The sequence below is a fragment of the Acomys russatus genome, chromosome 31, assembly GCF_903995435.1.
Source record: "Acomys russatus chromosome 31, mAcoRus1.1, whole genome shotgun sequence".
In the NCBI taxonomy this organism is placed as follows: domain Eukaryota; kingdom Metazoa; phylum Chordata; class Mammalia; order Rodentia; family Muridae; genus Acomys; species Acomys russatus.
This window is the reverse complement of record NC_067167.1, coordinates 37,273,846-37,293,017: the sequence shown is the minus strand read 5'-3', so window position 1 is coordinate 37,293,017 and position 19,172 is coordinate 37,273,846. Positions and strand designations below refer to the sequence as shown.

Here is a 19,172-nt window from a genome sequence, read left to right as displayed (position 1 = left end):
AAGTTTGCCGCCACCGACTGGACAGGATAGTAAATATAGCGTAGCGTATAATTTGTCCACAATAAAAGCAGTCTCTGAAAATGTGCAGGTACATTATCTTCTCCATGTGACTTGCTTCCAAATGCCACCTGCGCTCTGTCCATTGAATACTCTTTTTTTTTTTCCTCTTCTTCCTTCCTTCCTTCCTTTCTTTTTCTTTTGGTTTTTTGAGACAAGGTTTCTGTTTAGCCCTGGCTGTCCTGGACTCACTTTGTAGACCAGGCTGGCCTCAAACCCACAGAGATCAGAGATCCTCCTGCCAATGCCTCACTGAGTGCTAGGATTAAAGGCATACCCCACCACACCTGGCTTAAAATACTTTTTAGGAGGCAGAGGCAAGCAGATCTCTGTGAAGTAGAGGCCAGCCTGGTCTACAGAGCTAGTTTCAGGACAGTGAAGGCTACACAAAGAAACCCTATTAAAAAAACAAAACAACAACAAAAACCAACCAAACAAACAAAAAACGAAGCACACACATACACTTTTCCTAATAAAAACTTCTCTGCAACAGAAAACTGGTAAATTTTAAGTAACAATTTATTGGGCCTGAACACACCCTTTGTCATCTTGGACCTTAGGATAGCCCAGGGTCACAGACTTATTTAAAATAATGGCTCTTGTAGGCTCTATGGACCCATAGACTATTAAAACGTGTGATGGGAGCTGGGAGGATGGCTCAGGTGTTAAGAGCACTTGCTGCTCTTGCGGAGAAGCTGTGTTAAATTCCCAGCACCACAAGAGGGCTGACGTCACTGCTCCAGCTCCAGAGGATCTGGTGTCCTCTTTTGGCTCCTGCTAGCACCTGGGCGCACACACACACACACACACGGGGTAGGAGGAGAGGGAAGAGGGGGAGATGGAGGGTGGGAGAGAGAGAGATTGATTTAAAAAATACAGGCTCAGTGACAACCTTCCGTGGGACCTATGTGATGGCAGGACAAAACTGTTTTCTCCAAGTTGTCCTCTGATTTCCACATTTGTATACACACACACACACACACACACACACACACACACACATTTTTAAATGTGCACTGGTGTTTTGCCTGGGTGTATGTCCATGTGAGGGTGTGTCTGACCCCCTGGAACTACAGTTGGGTGTGAGCTATCAAGGGGATGCTGGGAGTTGAACCTGCGTCCTCTGAAAGAACAGCCAGTGCTCTTAAAAACCAAGATCCCTCCAGCCCCATAATTATTATTTTTTAAATGCTTAAAACTTTAAAAGCAGTTGATAACTAGATTTGACTCTCCATAGGTCGCCAACCCAATATAATTTAACTTACTATATCTGTGTGTAGAAATACCTGAAATTGAAAATGCAAGTGTCAGAAATACAGGTACTTGCTAAGTGATCAGAAATGTTATTAGTGGGTAAATGAAAACCTAACATCTTTTTAAAGCATTCAAGCTTTGCTTTCTTTAGGTGCCCTAGGTGTCAAGAGTAAAAAGAACACTATTTTTAATAAGTTAAAGTAATTTGGGACTTGATCTTGATCTCCACTCAGACGCCATGTAATGTTTAGTTTTGTTTTTTTTTTTTGTTTTTGTTTTTTTTCTCGAGGGAAAACAAAACAAAGAGGAACGCCTGAACTCGATGACTAGGGCCAATGTGCAAGTCTCAGCTAAGACTCAAAAGCCCATGTCCTGGCCAGTTAAGGTTATGAAACTAAAAGAACTCCGGGCGTAGTGGCACCTGCCTTTAATACCTGCAGTGGCAGGTGGATCTGAGCGGCCAGCCTGGTCCATGAGTTCCAAGCCAAGCAAGAGCCACACAGTAAGACCCTGTGTAAAAAAATCAAATCAAAGATTCCTTTATAATAATGCTTAAAATAAAAGTATCGTTTAGTAGTCAATTAGTAAATAACGACACGCCCCCCCCCTCAAAAAAAAAAAAAGAAAGAAAGAAAGAAAAAGAAAGCACGACAAACCGAATGGTTGCTTCCGGGGACAGTAAATAATGGAAATGCTTAGCGTACAACACTTGCAACTGTACATCTGAGCTTAAAACAAATCCTGGGAGATTAAAATTTAAAAACACACGTAAGCAGGAACTCCGTTCCTGTGGCGACCGGCGCGGCACACAGTCTCTTTGTTCCTGTTTCCACTCTAAATCTGCCAGCGCCTAACCCTTCCCAGAGCTCCAGTGATTTCCGCCACCGGGCGGGACCCGAGCCGAGGCCCCGCCCCTCCTACAGCTAGCGGCTACGCTTCCGGTCCAGCCCGCCACGCAGGAGGCGGAAACCTGCGCGGGTCAGCCCCGCCCCCTGCGGCAGGGAGTGTCGTCACTTCCGCCTTCCTTTCCCCCCTGCTGGCTTCTCGGCGCGGTTTGTGAGGAATTATCCTCTGCGCTGAATTCGTCGGAACCATGGTGAGTCTAGCTCTCAGCCCTCGACCACTGCCGCGGTCAGGGTCCCCCCGTGTCCTGCCTCCCCGCTGCTGCTCTTGTTTAGCCGGAGTCACGGGCTCCCTGCGGCCATCTCCTGGGCCGGCCGGCCGCACATGGCTCGGGCCGGGCATGGGGCCTGCGTGGGGCCCGCCGGCCGAGCTCTCTGCGGGGGGGCGGGAGGTGCGCCCTAAGCCATCCTCTCTTTCTATGATCAGGTCTCCTCACGGTGAGGGGACCCCGACGACCCCCCCCTCCCCGACCCCGGACCTCACCCTAAGCGAAGAAGTTTCTAGTTCGCTTGTGGGCCCCGCCCTCCGCTGGGCGGGGCTTGAAGGGCGGGTGGTTGTGCAGGCCTGTGGATGTGGAAGATGGAGGGTTACTTCTTGGTGTTGAGGACCGCTGTTCCGTACTCGCTGCTTTCCTCTGTCTTAGTGTTGCCTTTAGTTCTGTCATACACAGCAGTCAGGCGATGTGATGATTTATTCCTGGGGCCCACATGTAAGTCTCTCGCTTTTTAAATAATATGCCCGCTCCTGAAAGGATACTGTAAACTAGTTTTCCTTTAGGGTGATCTTAGCAATCTAGCGAGAGGCCCTAGATCCGTGGGAAAGAGTACTGGTATTCAGACGGAGCATCTTGGCTTCCCCCTTTTAGGCATCCCTTTCCCTTGCACCTGTTAATATCTTCAAGGCTGGAGCTGACGAAGAGAGAGCCGAGACAGCTCGACTGGTAAGCCCCTCCTGCCTCTTTTAAATGATAACATCCAACTTTTCTCTGTGTAAATTTTGACCGCTTTTTCTAATTTTTTTTTTTAATAATTTAAGTCATCCTTTATTGGTGCCATCGCCATTGGAGACTTGGTGAAGAGCACTTTGGGACCGAAGGGCATGGTAAGAAAAATGGAAATTGTTTACAAGTTTCATTTATTTGTTTTCCTGTGGTCTTGTGTTGCAGTGGCACGCCAGAAAAATAGAAGTTTTAATAACGGTTTAAAGCCTTTGGTGTAAATGTAGTTAGTAACAATTTTTTATTTATGTTTTGTAATCTAAAACTTTATAACGACCTCCTTCGTATTACCCACCCCACATCCTCTCCAGTGGCAACAGCTGTTACCATTTGGATGGATGCAAACCTGCTAGTATTTTTCTGTTCACATATGGATACATTTGTCTTATATTTTTGCACCACATTTTTAAAATAACAGATACTGGTGGGTTTTTTGTGTGTGTGTCTGTGTGCTTAAGTGTGTCATTTTCAGAGTTTGTGCTACTTTTCTGTGTGCATAAATTATTTTTTGTAGCTTAATACTAATTTAGTCAATCTTTAATCAATCCTTTGATTAACATAGGAAGGGTTCCATTGTTTTTTGTTTGTTTGTTGTTTTTAATATGTTAGACTTTATAGCATTCTGGGTTTGCTTCTAACTTTGCTGGAGGACACTTGTTCCCATCGTTGTCGTGGGGCTGTAACAAAGCTAGTTTGTATCGCCTGCACTGCTTTTGGTGGTAGGGGAGGCATTTTAAGACAGGGTTTCTCTGTAGCTCCGGCTGTCCTGGAACTCACAAATCCAACTGTCTTTGCCTCCCAAGTGCTGGATTAAAGGCATGTGCCATTGTTGCCCGCTTCTTAGGTATACACTGAGATTCGGCTGTAGGATACGGGCATTGAAAACATTTGGTTGCCACCACCATCCAGAGTGTTTCCGTGTCAGCACGTGCAGCTGAGTGTGCTTACTGATCTCAGGTATTCGAGAAGTACTTGGACCTTAATTTGACACCAGTTTCCTTTCAGGATAAAATTCTTCTAAGCAGTGGACGAGATGCCGCTCTAATGGTAACCAATGATGGTGCCACCATTCTGAAAAATATTGGTGTTGACAATCCAGCAGCTAAAGTTTTAGTTGGTGAGTCTGAAGGTCTGTTTTGTTAATATTCTTCAATAACTTATTTCCTGATTGGCTGTTTCAACTATTTAAATGATGGCCATTGGTGTCTATCATTATTAAAGTAAATTTCAGAAGTATCATTGTTATCATTTTAGTCCTTGAGGGGTGCTACAACTATAAACTAGGTAATTTTTAAGTTACAAATCTATTTGACTGAACTGCTAAATCCATGATCAGTGGGCCTTTTCTGCTGAGGTCCTTTCTGCTGTGTCATAATGTGACAGAAGGCAAAGCATGGGTGAGACAGAAAAAGACTAGGGATTAAGTTTTCATGAAGGTGGGAGGGCATATTCAAGCTAAAGTATGAAGAACTTGAAGGTCTCCCAAACTTTTTCAGGTATGGAACCTTCTATAAATGGGGTTTAGATTTGTTGTGGATGTTTTTTAAAGAATTTAGTCATGTGGAGAAATAATTTTGTGGGTTTTTTTTGTTTTTGTTTGTTTTGTTTTTTGCCCTAGATATGTCAAGGGTTCAAGATGATGAAGTTGGTGATGGCACGACCTCTGTCACTGTTTTAGCAGCAGAGCTACTCCGGGTGAGAGCAGCTGAACACTTTGGCCTTGTTACTGTGATTGCTTTTGAGTAGAATCGAATCAGTGATTACTTTTGTGTTCTTCTTTATTGACAGGAAGCAGAATCTTTAATTGCAAAAAAGATACATCCACAGACCATCATCGCGGGTTGGAGGGAAGCCACAAAGGCAGCAAGAGAGGCCCTGCTGATGTCGGCCGTGGACCATGGGTTGGTGTCCCACTGGGAAAACAATGGCGAGAGGATTAGAAACATGAGCGCAGTCTTGCTGCCTTCCCTCCCCTCCCAGCTAATACCCATGCCAACCTCCAAGAGACAGCTTCCTAACCTTGCCTAGCATGGAGGCTAAAGTTCTTCACTGGGGCCTCCTGTGCTCTGCAGTTAGCTAGCGCTCACCCGCCTCAAGTTTACACAGATTGTCCTGCCTCTGCCGACCCGCTGGGACTGCAGGCCTGTGTCTCTATGCCTGGTTTACTAACCTCTAACAGCTGCTAGCCAGTGTGTTTCTGAGCATTGCTAGATCCTCTGCAGCATCGTTGTTGGGTGCTTCACTCCAGGACTGTCTACCTGGGAGAATTGTCATTTTGAAGAGCTTTAGCCTTATGATAATGTAGGAAATTTGTTGCCCAAGACATCTAGAAGTAGAATTGCTGAGGTCAAAGATAGGAACGTGTTTTAGTTGACTTTTATGTGTGTATATGACCAAGTAAACCTCCAAAACCAATTTTTATTTGTGCTAAATGTGTCAAAGATAAGTTTTCCCACACTCTTGACAACATGGTAGTCTTGCTTACTTCCACTTCACGAAGCTTGATGGTTTGATGGGAAAGATGTTATTCACTTTATTACGTGGGGTTTTTTTGTTCTTGTTTTTTGTTTGTTTTGTTTTTTGGGGGGCGGGTATTGTTTTCAAGACAGGGATTCTTTATGTAGCCCTGGCTGTCGTGGAAATCTCTTTGTAGACCAAGCTGGTCTCAAATTCACAGAGATGTGCCTGCCTCCACCTCCCCAGTGCTGGGATTAAAGTTGTACATTACCACGACTATTTACAGGGTTTTTTATTTTGGTGACTTTAGAGGACTGGTTAGGGTCAAATACTTAGGTATATTTTTGAAAAGTAAAATATGCTTAATATATTTGGATAATTTTAATAACAGGTTTTTTTTCTTTTGTTCAATTGGTTTTATTAGTTCTGATGAAGTCAAATTCTGGCAAGATTTAATGAATATTGCAGGAACGACATTATCCTCAAAACTCCTCACGCATCACAAGGACCACTTTACTAAATTAGCTGTAGAAGCTGTGCTCAGATTGAAAGGCTCTGGTAATCTGGAGGCGATTCATGTCATCAAGAAGCTAGGTGGGAGTCTGGCAGACTCCTATTTAGATGAAGGTATGTGTGCGTGCTGAATGTACCATGGATACCGGCTCCCAATGACCCTGCAAAGCCAGGAAGCTTGTCTTCAGGGCCACTCAGCCATTGCTGTCATTTTAACCAGTTTGTTGTGTTGACCGTATGTGTCATCTTCCACACTATCTCAGCAGCATCTTAATTTCTAGATCTTAGATTTGTCGTTACTTTTAATTTAAAAGGCTTGGACTTATTCTGTGTTTTGCCAGCATGTGTGTGCATCACATGTATGACTGGTGCCAATGGAGGTCAGAAGAAGGTAGCAGATCCCCTAGAACTGGATTAGGGATGGCTGTGCGCCACTTTAGGAACTGGGGACCGAACCTTGGTCTTCAGCAAGAGAAGCAAGTGCTCTTAACCACTGAGCCATCTCTTCATGCCCTGGTTCTTGTTTTTAAAGATGGTCTTGCCTATTTAGTGGTGGCCTTGTATGTGTGTGTCTGTGTCTGTGTCTTTCTTTTTCTAAGGATGACCATAAACTTCTATTCCTTCTGCCGTCTCCCAAACTCTGAGATGACAAGCGTGCACCACCACACCTAGTTTGATGTAGTGCTGGGGAATCCATCTAGGGCTTTGTGACTGCTACGTAGACAGTCTTTTAACTGAGCTACATTCCTAGCCCCAGGAAAAGTTTTGTATCCAGAATTATTTTAATCATGCGCGTGTTTGTGTCTGACTGTGTGTGGGTGTGTACGTGTCAGTGGCAGAGGCGGCAGCTCTGTTCAAGGTGGAGCTGCAGACTGGTGTGAGCCAGTGTGGGTGCTGGGAACCAAACTCAGGTGCTCTGCCGCAGTCAGTGCTCTGAACAACTGAACTCTCTCCAGCTTATCTTTTGTTATTTTAAGAAAGATATTGCCAGTGTTTCTTTGACAATAATTGTGTGTGATTATTGAGGACTGAGTCTTGGGTATGCCTTTTCTTAGTGTCATTTGTAGGACAGAGGGTTTTCAGTGTCTTGACACTGTATTTACTTTCAAATGAGGTATGGACCATATAGGCATTGTCTGTTTCTTTCTTTTTTGTTGTTTTTTTGTTTGTTTTGTTTGTTTGTTTGTTTTTTCAGGTTTTTTGTTTGTTTGTTTGTTTTTCAAGACAGGGTTTCTCTATGTAGTGTTGGCTGTTCTGGCACTCACTCTGTAGACCAGGCTGGCCTTGAACTCACAAGCCCAGCCTAAGTGCTGGGTATATAGGCGTGCACCACCACTGGGCAACATTGTCTTTAAAAGGGTTTAAAAAAAAAAATCAAGTTGTGCTGTGTAGTTTGTTTCTACAAGTGATTTGGAGTCGTGGTTTTGCTGTGTCTTAAGTCATTTGTTTTATGCAATTTTGTGGATGCATTGATGTGCAAAGTCTGTGCACTGTTTGTAGTGGTCTGCCAGGAGGGGAGGAGCCTTGTAACAGTGGCTCATACTGCTTGCTGTTCTTGTGTGTGTACTCTGTGCCAGGAATTGTAATTGGGACTTTAATCCTGTAGTTCTTGTAATGATGATCTGATAAGTGAGGATAAGGTGTAGCCAAATAAGGTAGGAAGCACAAGGTAGGCTTAATAAGCTACAAGTTGCTTACATGTCTTAAAGAAGCCTTGAAGGTGGTCAGTGCTAGGTTGTGGTGCTACCAAACCAATAAGGCCACTTTTAGAATACATGATTTCCATATATGTGTCTGGTTGACATTCAGCCAGAAGCCACTAAGGGCAAGCACGTGATTCAGACCAGCTTTGTCTAGTTGCTTTTGTCCATGGTGTTTCCTTTTTACCACTAGGTGGAGTTAGCTTTTTTTTTTTTTTTTTTTTATTCTTGTGGAGCAGGAGCTTTATCATGTTGCCCTGGCTTTCCTGAAACTTGCTGTGTAGAACAGGCTGACCTCTGTCTCCTCTTATTTCAAATTTTTACGGCTTGTTTTGTCTTGTTGGTTTTATTTATTTATTTTTTTCCCCAAGACAGGGTTTCTCTGTGTAGTCATGGCTGTCCTAGGCTCGCTTTGTAGACCAGGCTAGCCTCGAACTCACAGCGATCCACCTGCCTCTGCCTCCCGAGTGCTGGGATTAAAGGCGTGTGCCACCATGCCCAGTTCTTACTGGTTTTAAACTAGTAAAAATGAACTTAAATGTTTTTACATTGTACTCTATAGACTCTGGTCTGCTGTATGTAGATGAAACAAGTTTTAAGGTGGTGTGGTTTGATATGGGCTAATGCTGTAAGATTGCCTGTGTGTATTCTCTATTTTCTTTATTAATGTGTTTGGGTGTTTTGCCTACACATATGTCTGTGCCATGTGCATGCCTAGTGCCTGTGGAACCCAGGAAATAGCATTGCATCCCCCAGCACAGGAGTTATGGATGGCTATGAGCCACCATGTGGGTGCTAGGAGTTGAACTCAGGTCCTTTGCAAGAGCCAACAGGGCCTCTAAACCGCTGAGCTGTCTTTCCAACCACATATGTTCTGTTTTTCATAAATATTTTAAATAATGAGTTCATGTTTGTGACCACTGCTACAATGGACTGCTTTATAGAGTCTGGAAACATGATTCATTGAACTTTAAAATGCATTATTTGAATTACTAATTTGATATCGTAGACAACTTTGAGGGTTTACTAATGCATCCTTTAAGTATTACCTACCATCATTATTTGTAGGTTTTCTGTTGGATAAAAAAATTGGAGTAAATCAACCAAAGAGAATTGAAAATGCTAAAATTCTTATTGCAAATACTGGAATGGACACAGACAAAATAAAGGTATGTGACTACATTTCTTGAAATTCTGTTGCTGGTTGGTATTAACAGGAGTTAGTTAAACTAAATAGCTTGGATCTATGTACAGATAATACACCCATATATATTGCATCATATATAATGATTATATATATCATAACCGCATATACTAAAAAACTGAAAAACACTGTTAATTGAGCTTCATTTTTAAGAGAAGTGAAACTTGTGCTGCCTTTATGTGTTTTGTTTTAGATATTTGGCTCTCGGGTAAGAGTTGATTCCACAGCAAAGGTCGCAGAAATAGAACATGCAGAAAAGGAAAAGATGAAGGAAAAAGTTGAACGTATTCTTAAGCATGGAATAAATTGCTTTATTAACAGGTCTGTAATTTGAAGGTTTTTTCCTTTGGAAAATTGTATTGCCTACCAGATTACTTATTGTTACAAACTGGTGCACATGGCTTTACTTAACAGTTTATAGATTGTTGCAATTCATCCAGTCAGCTAAGATTTACATAGACTCAGAGTGACTGTTAGGTCACAGGCAAGTTTTACATGTTCCAAGATTCTTCAGTTCCTTATTGCACCGTTGTCAGTGCTCTGCTGTACTGTGCTCAGCTTCCATGTCCTCAGAGAAGGAGGCGATGCTTGATGGGGTAGAAGTGAGCTACGTTAGTTGGGTATTGTCACTCAGGGCAAAGCTGTTGAGCACTCGCCCTGAGGTGACAGTGATCACTCACCCTGAGGTGACAGTGATGTTGTTGTTGTTCTGATGCAAAGGGTTAAGTGACTAACAGGCAGGTAGAGCAGACCATGTGCATCATCAGGCAGCTGGTAATTCCTGCACTTTTAATTTCTTTTGCTTATGCTATGGAGGTCAGAGGATAACTCGTGGGAGTGGGTTCTCATTATCACTTGAGACTCAAGGATTGAATATAAATCATGAGGTTTGTGGTTTTTGTTTTTTTCTGATGAAGTAAAAATGCTTGGAGTTTTGCATCCTAATGTGATTCATCATGAGAAGTAGTAATTTTGAGCATGTTTTTGTGTATTTTGCTTTCAGACAGTTAATTTATAATTACCCTGAACAACTCTTCGGTGCTGCTGGGGTCATGGCTATTGAGCATGCAGATTTTGCAGGTGTGGAGCGCCTGGCTCTTGTCACAGGTATGGAAAAAGGCATTAGTTTCTAGTGAGTATAATTATCATTCTTGAAGTTACTGAGTGTTACTGTGCAATGCATTGACAATATGAAGAAACCGCCTAAAGAGCTAAGACTATAGAAATACTTATTCTAAACTGTGCCCTTAGTTTAATTACATTGTTTTAAGAATTCCATGGATTGACTGCTCCTGTGTGCTGGGTGTATGTGTGCCATGGCTTGCACGTGGAGATCACAGGATGACATCATAGTTGATTTTCTCCACTTACTATGTGAGCCTGGTCTCACACTAGGTTATCAGGCTCTGTGGCAAGTGCCTTTAGTTGCTGAACTATCTTGCTGGTCCCATTTGGACCTATTTGACCTTGCTGGTCCTATTTGAAATGGTTAGTATCAGAAGTTTCTCAGATGTTGGATTTTGGGGGTGTGGAGTGATGTGTTTGATTATGCATAATGCAATAACTTAGGGGTGGAACCTAAGTCTAAATATGAAGTTTATTTATATTAGGTTTATATGCCTTATGCAGGAGAAGGTACTTTGTGGGTTTTGGTTGTCTCACATTTTCACTGGTCTGTTACATGAGCTCAGACACAGAATTTTCTACTGGTGTCATTTTCAGTCTTTAAAAGTTACACATTTGGGGTTTTAGGTTAGAAACATTTGAAGTATATACCAAATTTATATATCTGTATGTATGTATGCACACACAAACATACATACTAGGTTTGCTATGGCTGTAGAGTTCTCTCTGGTAAATAAAGAATTAACTTTCTAGGCATAGTCTAAACAAATTTGAGCTTAACAGAAGAGTCTTGAGTCTTTGTTTTGCTGAATACTTCAGTTATTTGTGCCATGTGAGGTGACGTTGCATTGACCTTTAATGATGACTTTGTGCCCTTCAGAGTGAGCCAAGTATGTACCTTGTGCTTGAATTCTAACATAATTCTCCTAAGTTTTTAATTTTCCAAATGGTAGAAATGTTTAGGCGAGTCAATCTAGGAACAGCCTCAAGCTCAGAATGCTCTGCCTGCCTAGTAATGTGTTTATGTTCATAGGTGGTGAAATCGCTTCTACCTTTGATCATCCAGAACTGGTGAAGCTTGGAAGTTGCAAACTTATTGAAGAAGTCATGATTGGAGAAGACAAACTAATTCACTTTTCTGGGGTTGCCCTTGGTGAGTGATGATGTTAATTTTGGCTTAAGTACCTAAGTCTTTGCCATCCTCTTAACATGGAAGAAAAGTTGCCATAGTCCTTAAATACATCCTATAGGCTGGCAAGGTGCCTCTGTGGGCAAAGGTGCTGGATGCCAAGCCTGGTGGTCTGAGTTTCCTCCACATGGTAGAAGGAGAGAACCAATACTCTCTCTGACTACTATGCACACATGTGTGTATCATACACACACACAGGTGAATAGAGATTAGTAAATGCAGTGGACATATGTATCTTATAAGGACAAATACAAATTTTGAGAGTGCCTATTTTGTGTTTTGTTTCAGTATCTTGAAGTCAGGTTGATACTTTGCTGTCTTTTTTTGTTTTGTTTTGTTTTGTTTTTTGGTTTTTTGAGACAGGGTCTCTCTGTGTAGCCTTGGATGTCCTAGACTCAGTTTGTAGACCAGGCTGGCCTCGAACTCACAGCGATCTGCCTGCCTCTGCCTCCCGAGTGCTGGGATTAAAGGCGTGCGCCATCACCGCCCAGCCACTGTGCCTTTTTGAAATGTGTAAATTTTACATAGATTTTTCTTGATCACTTACTTAAGAACATGGATTTTTGCAGACAAAGTGTTACATGGTGCAAGCCAGCTCCAAAACACAATAATAATCATCACTTATATGGAGTGCAAATGTTTTTGTGGGGTGTGACTAGATGGTACCTGACTTACGAGTGCTACGTTTAACTTTAGGTGAGGCCTGTACCATTGTACTTCGTGGTGCCACCCAACAAATTTTGGATGAAGCTGAAAGATCTTTGCATGATGCCCTTTGTGTTCTTGCCCAAACTGTAAAAGATCCTAGAACAGTTTATGGAGGAGGTAAGTATGTGGAAAATGTTAAATACTTTGTTTATTGATGTACAGTGTGTATGATTTGTAAATGAATATTGAAACTACTGTTTGTACAAATGTTTAAAATCATTAACAGTAAACATTTAAAATCAAATGTTATCTTTGATTTTAAAAAGACAAATCTTAAGGAAAGTTAATAATTCATGGTTTTGGAGACAGCTGAGTGAATAACACAAGTTTTTTAAAATTTTAATTTGTAGGTTGTTCTGAGATGCTGATGGCTCATGCTGTGACAAAACTTGCCAGTAAAACCCCAGGAAAAGAAGCTGTAGCAATGGAGTCTTATGCTAAAGCACTGAGAATGGTAAACTATCAAAAGAGATCTAGCCAGGCAGATCCCTGGGTTCAAGACCAGCTTTTTTAGGATAGCTGCAGCTACACTGAGAAACTCTGTCTCTGAAAAGAAGAGAGATCTGAACATAAATTTCATTGATGTATTTTCTATTCTAGAGATTTTCCTTGCTTTTACCAAAATGAACTGGGTCACAGTGTTTTTTATATTTTGGTTATGATTTTATACTAAATCATGATAGATATTAAGAAACAGCCAGCTGGGCGTGGTGGCGTATGCCTTTAATCCCAGCACTCGGGAGGAAGAGGCAGGCAGATCGCTGTGAGTTCAAGGTCAGTTTGGTCTACAAAAGCGAGTCCAGGACAGTCAGGACTGTTAAACAGAAAAGCCCTGTCTCAAAAAAAAACCTTAAAAAAAGAGAGAGAGAAACAATCAGGTGAGCTCTTTACTCTCAGCACTGAGAGATTGAGTCAGAGGATCTCAAATGTAAGACTAGCTTTGTCTGTACAGTAAGAGCTTCTCTTTAAAAAAAAAAAAAAGAAAGAAAGAAAGAAAGAAAGGCGGGAGGCAGAGGTAGGCCGATTGCTGTGAGTTTGAGGCCAGCCTGGTCTACACAGTGAGTCTAGGACAGCCAAGGCTACACAGAAAAAACCATGTCTCAGAAATGCAAAAAAAAGAAAGAAAGGGAAGCAAGTTTTTACATGATTTTCAGCTATATGAATTTAGAGCTGTCTCTTAGGTAAGAGAGAGTTACTCCTTGGTGGTTATTTGTCATTTTCATATTGCAGTTGCCGACCATCATAGCTGACAATGCAGGTTATGACAGTGCAGATCTGGTGTCACAGCTCCGAGCTGCTCACAGTGAGGGCCGAACAACTGCTGGACTGGGTAAGAAGTCAAGCGGACTTTTGCAGTCATTTTTGAAAGTAGTTTTCTTCAATTAAAACAAAAAAATGGCACCCAGCATGGTGGCACATACCTTTAATCCCAGCACTCAGGAGGCAGAGGCTGGCAGATGGCTGTGAGTTTGAGGCCAGCCTAGTTTACAAAAGGGAGTCCAGGACAGCCAAGGCTACACAGAGAAACCCTGTCTCAAAGTTTACACCCATGCACCGTGTGTGTCTCTGTCCAGCTGCACACACAGTGCACGTTGGTCATACACCCCATCCCACTGTGCTCTGAACTTCTTTTTTATTCCACTGAGGCCTTTGTTCCCAAGTCCCTGTCCCACTTTTGTGGGTAGACAGTTATTTACTTGCACAAAGGCACCTTATCGAGGCTGTATCTTGAGGTATGTCTCATCCTTCCCCAGCAGCCATTATTACCTGTAGTTTTTCAGTGAGGGATGGGGCCTCATGGGCTGCTTTGTTCTCCAGGATGGAATGTTAATGGGCCACTACTGCTGTGAAGTGACAGGTGCACGAGGCACCTCATGTCCAGAAGGTACTCCTTCTCAGCACTTCTCATCCTACAGCGTCTACCCCTGTTGTGTAGGGAGTCATCTGCTTGTTCTGTTTAGAACCAAACCCTCAACAGTGCTGATTTCCTGTACTTTCACCAGTTAAAAGTCTAGGCATTAACTGCCACCCACTGCAGACAAGCTTTTCTGAGTAAGGCTGCAGGCAGCACTAATCCATACATACAAACATAACCGTTTAAGGTTTGAAATCAGATATTTGCCTGCCTCTGCATCCTGAGATCTGAATAACAGTTGTGTGTCACTACTCTCTGGCTTATTTTGTGTGTTTGAAGGCGTTTGACACTGTCTATTTCGCAAAGCAAGGGTAGTCCATTTCCTCATTCAATAGGGTTTTTTGTTTTGTTTTTTCTATTTTTTTAACTTCTTATCCTAATTGTATAAAAGATGCCAGTGCTCAGAATGGAGAGATGCCTCAGAGTTGAAGAACACTGACTGCTCTTCCAGAGGTCCTAAGTTCAATTCTCAGCAACGACATGGTGGCTCACAGCCATCTGTAATGTGATCTGATGCCCTCTTCTGGCCTGCAGGTGTACATGCAGGCAGAGCACGGTATACATAATAATAAATAAATCTAAAAAAAAAATGCCAATGATACTTATTTTGTAATTACTGTTGTAATTTTGTATTCACAGCATTGCTGTAAGCGGTATAGAACTACTTAATAGCTTTGTTAACAGTTTGGTATTAGGACAGGTAAGTAGAGCTTACAGTGTTAGTTTCTAGTTTTATAGCAAACAGTGACACAGTCTTGAATGTCAGCTTCTAATGTGTAAGTAAAAGTACCTAACAAGATACCATAGATAGACCTGGTGCCTGCCGAAGCTAGAAGAAGCCATGGGATCCTCTGGAACTACAGTTAGAGACTGTTGTGAGCTTCCATGTGGGTGCTGGGAATCAATCCACGTTTCTTTGGAAAAGCTGTTAGTGTTCTTAACTGTGGAGCCATTTCTTCAGCCCCCCTTTTTAGTAAGTCATGGTTTCACTTCTCTAACTTAAGCGTTGGCTGTGTAGACCAGGCCAGCCTTGAACTCAGTTCTGCCTGTCTTTCAAATGCTGGGATTAAAGGTATGTGCCTACCCCCCACACACACCGTGTGTGTGTGTGTGTGTGTGTGTGTGTGTGTGTGTGTGTGTGTGTGTGTGTGTGTGTGTGCACACGCACATCAATACCCTCTCCAGGTCCTTTTCAAGAACAGGGAATATTGTTAACCACTGAGTCATTGATCCTATCCCTACTACAATTAAAGACATTTTTACAGGTTTTCTTTGAGTGCTTTCTTTTATAGACTGATCTGCTAACTGAATCGGGTAGTATGTGCAATAATGGGTTTAGTTTTATGACAAGCTATTAGAGATGCTTTCATACCTTATTTGTTAAAGTTACTGTAATAACTATCTTTTCAGATATGAAAGAAGGTACTATTGGAGATATGGCAATCCTGGGTATTACAGAAAGTTTCCAAGTGAAGCGACAGGTTCTTCTGAGTGCAGCTGAAGCAGCAGAGGTGATTCTCCGTGTGGACAACATTATCAAAGCAGCACCAAGGTACTAGAGTGCTCACACTTTCAGGAAAATACGCATGAGACAGCATTCAGGGAGCTCTGCTTACTTGATAATTGTATTTAAAATTTTAGTAGAGTACTATGCAAATTATCTAACTGTGGTCATAGTTCTTAGGAGGAAAGAGGTGTGGACAGCCAGGGACACACTCAGATTGGAAGGGTTAAGAGGCAGGCTTCTCAAGGTCAAGTACCAGGATGCTCTTGGCTCTCTGACTTTGTTTTACCAGGATGATCCAGGCTTGCTTTCCTGGAGACTCATCCCTATAGATGCATGTTTGGATTGGTGGTTCTGTGTTGGAGATGGTCTTGCCGTGTGACCTGGGCTGGCTCAGATTCAGAGCCCTGGTCCCTGAGCATCAGGTGCTGAGATAGCCCCACACATGGCTCACATTGACATTCCAAGCACTCCTTGGACAAGGTCCCTTACAGGTTCACACTTTAGGAAGTTACTTCAAATTCTTTTAAAATGCTTCCAGACAAAGGCGGTTAAGTGAAGTGCATCAGTCTGTTTCATGTTGCTGTGTCAAAAAAAATCTGACGAAGGATTTAGACATTTTAGTTCATACTTGGCTGGCTCTACTGCTTTGGGGTGAGGTAAATGCCCACGAGGAAAAGGAAAGCCATGTGAACATGTGCGCACGATGCCAGGTGAAAAGAAGAAACAATCCGCCACAAGATGATCAGTCCAGGACGATAATGACCTGCGTTCATAAACGGACTGTGGTAACAGTAGTTTTGACATACAGTGTTAATGTGGTGGCAGGAGACACAGAGCTGACAGTACAGGTCGCGGGCCACTAGAGGACTTGTGCGTGTCTGTGAAGGGGAAGGTCCTCAGAAGTGTGTCTAAACTTCAGAGAACTTAGTTGATTGTTCCTGAATCTCACATACCAAGGAGATGTAAATACTTATATTCCCCCACTGTATGATTCTAAAATACGTGTTCTTAAAAAGTTTAAAAGCTTTTTACAAACAAGATTTTTTTCCAATGATATGGAGAGGTTTATTTGAGGGGAGGGAGAGGGAGAGGAATCCGTGAGTGTACAGAGACAGTGAGAGAGAAAGGGGCACCTTAGAGAAAACACAAGAGTAAGAGCTACAAAGAGAAATAAGTTACCAAAAATTCACCGATACTGCTGCCTGCTGCCATCCTGTACGTAGTGTTCTGCCTGCATGTACACCTGCACGTCAGAAGAGGGCACCAGATCTTAACTTAGATGGTTATGAACCATCATGTGGTTGCTGGGAATTGAACTCAGGACCTCTGGAAGAGCAACCAGTGCTTTCAGCCTCTGAGCCATCTCTCCATCCTGCCAGCGATTCTTACATCCCCATCACTGTATGGCCACCACAGAGTTGAGACATAAGGGGTGATTACTGGTGAACTAATCTCCTCACCCAGTCTCTAGCCTATCTGTTGGCAGTTCTTGTGCTCCTGAGTAGACTGTCATCCAGAACCCTGTGGATTGTCATTCTGTGGCTTTGGTTTAATGTAACTGTCTAATTTGGTAAACTTTCCTAATACTACCTACATTATTCAAAACCATGAAGTAAGCCAAGTGCGGTAGCATATTTCTTAGGGAGATTGAGGCAGGAGGATTTCAAGTTCAAGTCTAGTCTTAGGATATACAGTATTATCTGGTCTTCAAAAAAGAAAAGAGCGCAAAGACCAGGTTAACTATTTTTGTAGAGTATTGTTTATTAAGTAGGTAGGTCATTTGGGTGAGACATTGAGAACTGTTAAGTACTCAAGGGAAGTGGGGCTACAGTGGTTTTAGTAAGACGGGTTCTGACTGCATTTATAGCCAAACGAACAATTAATTAAAACTCACACTTTTCACTTTTTATTACTTTTTCTCAATTGTATGGTTTTTCTCTCGTAGGAAACGTGTCCCTGATCACCACCCCTGTTGAGCATTCCCACTTGCAAAGTTGTATTTGAAAGACCTCATCCTTTTAAAGAAGACTGGGATTGATGTGTCCATGATAGCCTTACGTGTGAACATTTAGCTGACCTTCTGTTTTAAACATGGGTCTAATTTATTTGCTCTTTCACTTTCCATACAATTCAGTTGATTTACAAGTTCATTTCCCATACCGTGTATTAAAATAAAAATCCAGTTACTTAGCTTTTGTGTTTTACTGATCTGCTAGTATTCTATTTGAAATAACTTTATAGAAGTGATTGTATTTTAGTGTTGTGTTTCAGCTTAATTATTGACTTCATTCTTTAAGTAATTATCTTAGTCATGTCAATATATATTTTGGAGTAGAAGTACCATGAGGTATGGTACTATACCATGAAGTATACTACTGATTTAATTTTATATAAGTACCCTTCTCTTTTTTTATGTTGTAGAGGAGTTTATTAAATGAGCATGGGGGGTGGGAGGAAAAGGAGGTTGGGGTACCCCAGCGAGAGGGAAGATGGAGAGAGAGAAAGTAAGAGGGTAGAGCAAGTAGAAGACTTGGGTTTGGATGCCCAGTGCATGATACATGTCTGAATCCAGCACTGGAGACACGGAATGGGGGGGGGGGGGCCCTGGGGTTGCTAGTCACAGCTAGCTTTCGTTGGTTTGTTGGTTTCCGAGACAGGGTTTCTCTGTGTAGCTTTGGTTGTACTAGACTCACTTTGTAGACCAGGTTGGCCTCAAACTCACAGAGATCCGTTCCTCCTACTTCTGCCTCCCGAGTTCTGGGACCACAGAAGTTTGCTAGAGGAAGGCATCTGAAGGCAACCCATAGTCTTTACATGTGTGTATGTTTAAGTGTACGTACAAATACATTATCTTTTTTTAAAAGATGTGTATGAGAGAGGGTATGTGTGTGCCTCATTTATACTTGATGCCGGAGGAGGTCAGAAGAGAGCTTTGGATTCCTTGAAACGAGTTAAGAGTGGTTGTCAGCCAGTGTGTGGATGCTGGGCACTAAGCCCAGGTTCACTGTAAAACACTTAGTCGTCTCTCTAGCCTCCCTATTAGTATAGTATTTTAATGCCTTGAAATTATTAGGGCTGGCAGGATGGCTCAGTGGTCAAAGGTGCTTGCTGTGAAGCTGGGGGACTCGAGTTTAATCCTTCGAAACCCACGTGGCTGAAGGAGAGAACCAGTTCCTACAAGTTTTCCTCTGGCCTCCATATTGGTGCCTAGCCCCAAACTCCAAATAAATTATGTAAAAATAAAAACATTTACATCAGAGAGTCACCGATTAGTGTTGCTGGGATCCGGTTAAGGCTACAGGCCTCCCTTGTGTGGCTGACTTCTGTGAGGACTGGATTGCTGCTGTTTAACTTGGGAGGTGCTGCCAAGATGTGGGCGCAGGAATCTGTTCCTGACTTCTCGGAGCATCTTCAACCCTGTAAGATGTGTCTAATTTTACTTGTGCATCTGGACGTGGGCACATGTGCTTGAGTGCAGGTCCCCGTGGAAGCCAGAAGAGTTGGGTCACCTGGAGCTGAAGCTACAGGTGGGTAACTTAGGCTCTGGGAACCAAAGTTAGGCCCTTAATCACTGGGCTATCCCTCCAGTGGCCATTTCTACGTCTGTGCCTGGCTTCTTTAGAAGTGGGAACTTTTTTGTAGA

General features: G+C 42.5%; 1 protein-coding gene across 1 annotated transcript; it reads left to right on the top strand.

Annotated features, from left to right (window-relative positions):
• The first annotated feature begins 2,263 nt into the window (after nt 1-2,263).
• Cct2 (chaperonin containing TCP1 subunit 2) lies at nt 2,264-17,523 on the top strand. Its single transcript, XM_051172946.1, has 16 exons — nt 2,264-2,407; nt 3,080-3,154; nt 3,250-3,315; nt 4,217-4,328; nt 4,830-4,906; nt 5,000-5,112; nt 6,093-6,295; nt 8,950-9,050; nt 9,279-9,406; nt 10,089-10,192; nt 11,244-11,363; nt 12,096-12,224; nt 12,458-12,561; nt 13,338-13,437; nt 15,433-15,574; nt 17,475-17,523. Exons 1-16 carry the CDS (start codon nt 2,405-2,407, stop codon nt 17,503-17,505), a joined length of 1,608 nt encoding a protein of 535 aa, XP_051028903.1. The 5' UTR covers nt 2,264-2,404; the 3' UTR covers nt 17,506-17,523.
• The last annotated feature ends 1,649 nt before the right edge of the window (nt 17,524-19,172 follow it).

Excerpts from the sequence above, each read along its gene's own strand:
- Cct2 (XM_051172946.1), top strand. Across the intron at positions 4,329-4,829 it reads AGCAGCTAAAGTTTTAGTTG|ATATGTCAAGGGTTCAAGAT; the intron begins GTGAGTCTGAAG and ends TTTTTGCCCTAG. Across the intron at positions 10,193-11,243 it reads GCGCCTGGCTCTTGTCACAG|GTGGTGAAATCGCTTCTACC; the intron begins GTATGGAAAAAG and ends TTATGTTCATAG.